This window comes from Nicotiana tabacum, chromosome 8, assembly GCF_000715075.1.
Source record: "Nicotiana tabacum cultivar K326 chromosome 8, ASM71507v2, whole genome shotgun sequence".
NCBI classification, from domain to species: Eukaryota; Viridiplantae; Streptophyta; class Magnoliopsida; order Solanales; family Solanaceae; genus Nicotiana; species Nicotiana tabacum.
The window spans coordinates 85,276,034-85,280,985 of record NC_134087.1 but is presented as its reverse complement, the minus strand read 5'-3'; the positions used below and the strand labels follow the sequence as shown (position 1 = coordinate 85,280,985).

General features: G+C 31.2%; 1 protein-coding gene across 1 annotated transcript; it reads right to left on the bottom strand.

Moving 5' to 3' along the window:
* Positions 1-3,032, bottom strand: LOC107811219 (uncharacterized). The gene is made up of 5 exons (XM_075220456.1): positions 2,437-3,032; positions 1,461-2,011; positions 1,057-1,373; positions 430-483; positions 1-249 (listed from the first exon to the last, which is right to left on the bottom strand). Exons 1-5 carry the CDS (start codon positions 3,030-3,032, stop codon positions 1-3), a joined length of 1,767 nt encoding a protein of 588 aa, XP_075076557.1.
* Between the last annotated feature and the right edge of the window lie 1,920 nt (positions 3,033-4,952).

The window sequence follows — 4,952 nt, the reverse complement described above, 5'->3', positions numbered from 1 at the left end:
CTAATCATTTTTGTCCGGTAGCGGGTACACAGGCACATCGTATGTCATTACAACAGTATTTGATTTGTAATAGTTAGAGCAATATTCTTCTGGCATTAGAAACTTACTCTTCAATACAACCCAAACATATGAGCATGGTAATTCATCAACTTGGAACCTCCCACAAACACATTTTCTCTCTAACAGGCAGACTGTGTAATGCCTCCCTCCATCGTTAACCGTATGTAAGTATTCAGTTGATGGTACCACCTACATTTAAAAATAGAAATATAAGTTTTGAGAACATACAATTGAATTACCATATGTATAATGCTGAATTACACAGTTACATACAACTGAAATATTTGCATACATAAGAATACATCATATATTTAGACCGGCAGACTATAAACTATAATTACGTCTTATCTTATGAATACTATTACATACATCAAAAATCGGTTGTACTTTAGGCAACTGAAGTGTAACAAAAACATTAGAAGGCTGCGGCATGACAATACATATTAAAATTATGTATAATACAGATTTGTTAGTTGTATTCTGATGTATTCGAATAGTTTTGAAGCATGTTTTTAGTTGTATTAAGTTGTATTCAATTCAGATCTTCGATAAAATATGTCTTGTATGTGTTTGAATTTAGTTGTATTCATATGTATTTATGGCAGTTGTATTATAAAAAATGTTTGTATTCATATGTATTCATGTCAGTTATTTCAGAAAACAATTAAGCTATATAATATAATGATTAAAATAAAACTTACAGTCATGCGTGTAGACATTGCCTCATTCAAAGTCAGCATCTCCTGGAATTTTTTTTCCAAGCATTGTGTATGTTTGTGTAGCTTCTTTGCGGTTACTACAATTCCAACATCCAAACATCTTCCTAACTTCTTCGAGGAAGGTGTATATTGGCAATTCCCTTGCTGACACTAGTGCGACATTGATTGACTCAGCAATATTTGACGTCATTGTCCATCCCCTGTTAACAGGGGCATACAACCTAGCCTACTTTTTGTATCCAGCTAACTCTAAGTATTCTTTCACCCTAATATCTACCTTCTCCACCTTCTCCATCAGACTGTCAAATTCAGCTTGTATGTATGTTTTTGCCATCGAGAAGTATATCTCGCTCAACTTGGCATGGCTCTTTTTGAATTTCTTATATACGTTGTTCCATAGATGCCATATACAAGAAAAATGCGGTACATTTGGATACACTCTCGATACAAATTTAATGATACTCTCATTTCTATCTGAAACGATGCACTTGTTTTCCCTGTCACCGTATGCTATCTTGAATTGCTCAAAGAACCACGTCCAAGCAACATCGTTCTCTGAATCAATAACACAATATGCTAGTGGCAATATATGACCTATAAAGACAATTGAATACATATTTTTAAAACATGTATTTCAATCTTTAAAATATTAACAGATTGTATTATAATTCAAGTACTCACCTGCACCATCCAACGTGCTTGCCGAAACAAATGTCCCGGTGTAGTAAGATTTTAGGTGACTTCCATCCACAACAACAATGGGTCTACAATGATCAAACCCCTTTATAAAGGCATACAAAGATATATACACGTACATGAATTCATTTTTGGGCGATTTTACCATCCTGATGTGGGAACCTGGATATGTCATATCCATTGTATATAAGTATCCTGGTAATTTTTTGTATGAATCAGCCGGTTTACCTCTCAAAAAATTCATTTCCTTTTCTTTAGCCCTCCACGCCAACATATCGCTAACATCTACACCTAAATCTGATTTCACATCATCAATAATATCCTTTGGGGTGTATTTCCTCTTATGATTAGTAAGCTTAGGCCTAATCATACCACCTATAAGGCTGCTACTTGCCTGTCGCTGCTCATACACCTTGTCCTTCAGCGGACATGTATGGTTATCAATGAACTCTCTCACTTTGAATAGTTCTAATTTGTTAAAGCTTGAAGCCTTAAACCTCCATTCACAATATTCTGAAATACATAATAATGCATAGCTGCAAAGAATTAATCATTGTACATATGATTAGCATAAATATTTACAAAAAAATGCACTCATATACACACGAATACAATCTGACATAGATACATTCTGACATCTATATATATAAATTTTTATACTACTGAATTCAATTATAGTTATATGCATTTAAATACAATGAATACAATTGAATACAATTGTGGGTATATGCATACACTTAAAACCACAGTAGACAAAATAAGAAAATAATTAGAGACACTATAATGTAATTATACCAGTAAAATACATATGAATACATGTATTTAAGGACCATAAACAAACATATGTTAACGACATCAGTGATAATCAAGAGGAAATCCACAAATACGCATAAATACAACAACGTTAAACTTACAGCTCGAACCAATAATAGAAAATACAAAAAAAAAAATACATGCAAACCTGACAGCATTAGACCTATCAACCCGGAATTGAAACCTTTGAGATATAGAATAATTCTCCATTACCTCTTTCAATGTAGCCTTATCATTATACATTTGTCCAGCCATAACCTCCCTTTGATTAGTTTTTGAAATTATCAAATTCTTGTCCAGTTCGAACACCCCAATTGCTTCTCCTGAATTGACAAAATCTAGAGCCAGTGTATCATCTGTATCGGAATCGTACCTTTGAACTGCTTCGTCTATTTGCACAATGTCGCCTTGATTTAAACTACCTCCGGATACAAGTTCTTTTTCAATAGTTGTTATGCACAAAGGATACATCCTGAATTCTTTGTTCTCTTTTTTCAACTCTACATACACTCTGTAACCCATATCATTGTGTATTTCCATTGGCGTGCAATTTCTTTCTACTTTGTATTGAATTTTAATGGACTTTGAGCTCAAATCTATGCCCAGTTGATTAGAAATTGAAGCAACCAAATCATTAAAGGACACATACTCTTTTATCAGTATTCCCTCAATTGAAAAATCGACGTAATTGCACTCATCGTTCCACTTGCCAGAATGACGCAACAACACTATTAAATTTGCCATATGTATGAAGGAACTATACCGTATTTTGTATATAATTTGTATCAATCTAATTTTCCGTGGTTGAATTGATATCTGCAAATAGAGAAAAAGGAGAACTGAATGGAAGAACTACGAACAGATGTTGCTCTTGATTTCACTACTTTTTTTTTTTGAATCGTGTATGGAAGAATACAGATTAATGAGTAATAGTTTTTGTTCATTGAGTTAAATTAGGAGAATATCATGTTATTTGATTTCCTTTCCGTTTTTAACTAGTTTAACCTTCCAGATTTTACGCAGATACATTACCGTATTCACGATAAGACCGCGTGAATATAGTTAAATACATATCAACCTTAGCTAGAATTCCCCTTTTAACGCCTATTTTTTCTATTGTATTAATGAATACAATAGCTTAAATACACCAAATACATTGTATAAAAACATAAAAGGTATCTATAACACGTAATATAACAAAAGGTATCTATAAATGGCTAATTAGACCTAAAAGATGGTGCTTTTAGTCAGCTCAGGATTGAGATATCATTGTTATTGTTGTAACATGGTCTAATTAAATTGATGCTAGATCAGCGAAATAAAGTTTTTTAGCTATCTCAAAAATCCCATAAAATCTTTGGGATATTTACAAAGAGCTCAAGACATCAAATATTGTCTTTCTTAAAGCGGAAATAATCAAGAGATGTTATTCCTCATTACCAACTCGAAATACTGTCTGACTTTCATGGAGATCAAATATGTCCACTAAGATCCGCATTATTATACGTTTGAGAAACACGCTGCTCTAGCCCTCAAATCGCGAAAACAATCAAAGAGAAGATTAAGGAAACAAACAGGATTGTATAGAAACACGCTGCTCTAGCCCTCAAATCACAAAAAACAATCAAAGAGAAGGATTAAGGAAACACACAAAATTGTACTCACAATTGATTAATAATTTTTTTTAAAAGCATTTTATCTTGAGAAAGGGAGAATATTATGAAAGTTAAGTTGTGCAATAAAATTTAAGCCTAAGGAGAAATAGTAAGGACATCTCCAACCTTTACCCCATTTTTGGTCCCCAAAATGGAGATTTTCCCATTTTGGGGATAACTTACTCCAACCATTCCCCCATTTTTTCCTTCAAACTTTTTTATATTCTTCTCTCTCTTCTATATTATATTATTATCTTTCATTTCAATTTTATTAATTTTCATTAAACAAATTCCATCTTTTATTTTCATTAAAATAATTCCATAAAATTTTAAATAATATAATTTGTAAGCAATTATTATATATTAACAAATAATTCAATTAAAAGTGAAATCACTGTGATACAAGATTAATTAAATACATATTACATAATGATAAAATTTATTCGAAATACTATTATAGATTAATGTATTTTCATTTAATGTATTTTCAATTTTCACTTTTCAATTTTAGCAACAACTAATATTTTATATTTGCACCTTTCAATTTTAGTAACATCTAATATTTTATATTTGCACCATTCATTCTTTGAGATGATTATATATTTTTTGTACAAATATAACTTATAATAAAATTAACTTACAATTTTACATAAAAAAATAAATGCACGAAAATTAATTTATCAAAATTATACGCCAAAGTTAAGATGTAAAATTAATATTATAAAGATATTATATAAACACAATTAGGTATATATAGAGAGATAAATTAAAAGATTAAATAATAAAATATAGAAGAATAGTAATTGGGGAGATGAATAGTGTACTCCCATATTTGAGGGAACACTATTCATCCCCCATTTTAGGGGCAAAAATGAGGGAGGGTTGGAGCTTCATAATTCAAGCAATTTGAAGTTAAGCATTGCAATTAATTTTAAGTCTAAGGAAAAATAGTACTCCAAACAATTTTTAGGCATTCTACGGGATAAATTTCCAAGCAATCGTGAAAAAA

What these genes read in the sequence shown, in the direction of transcription:
- LOC107811219 (XM_075220456.1), bottom strand. Translation starts at nt 3,032, where the DNA reads ATGGCAAATTTAATAGTGTTGTTGCGTCATTCTGGCAAGTGGAACGAT. An exon ending in GATAGGTCTAATGCTGTCAG is followed by an intron (nt 2,012 to 2,436) that starts GTTTGCATGTAT and finishes AATTCTTTGCAG; the next exon opens with CTATGCATTATTATGTATTT. An exon ending in AAGTACAACCGATTTTTGAT is followed by an intron (nt 250 to 429) that starts GTATGTAATAGT and finishes TTTTAAATGTAG; the next exon opens with GTGGTACCATCAACTGAATA.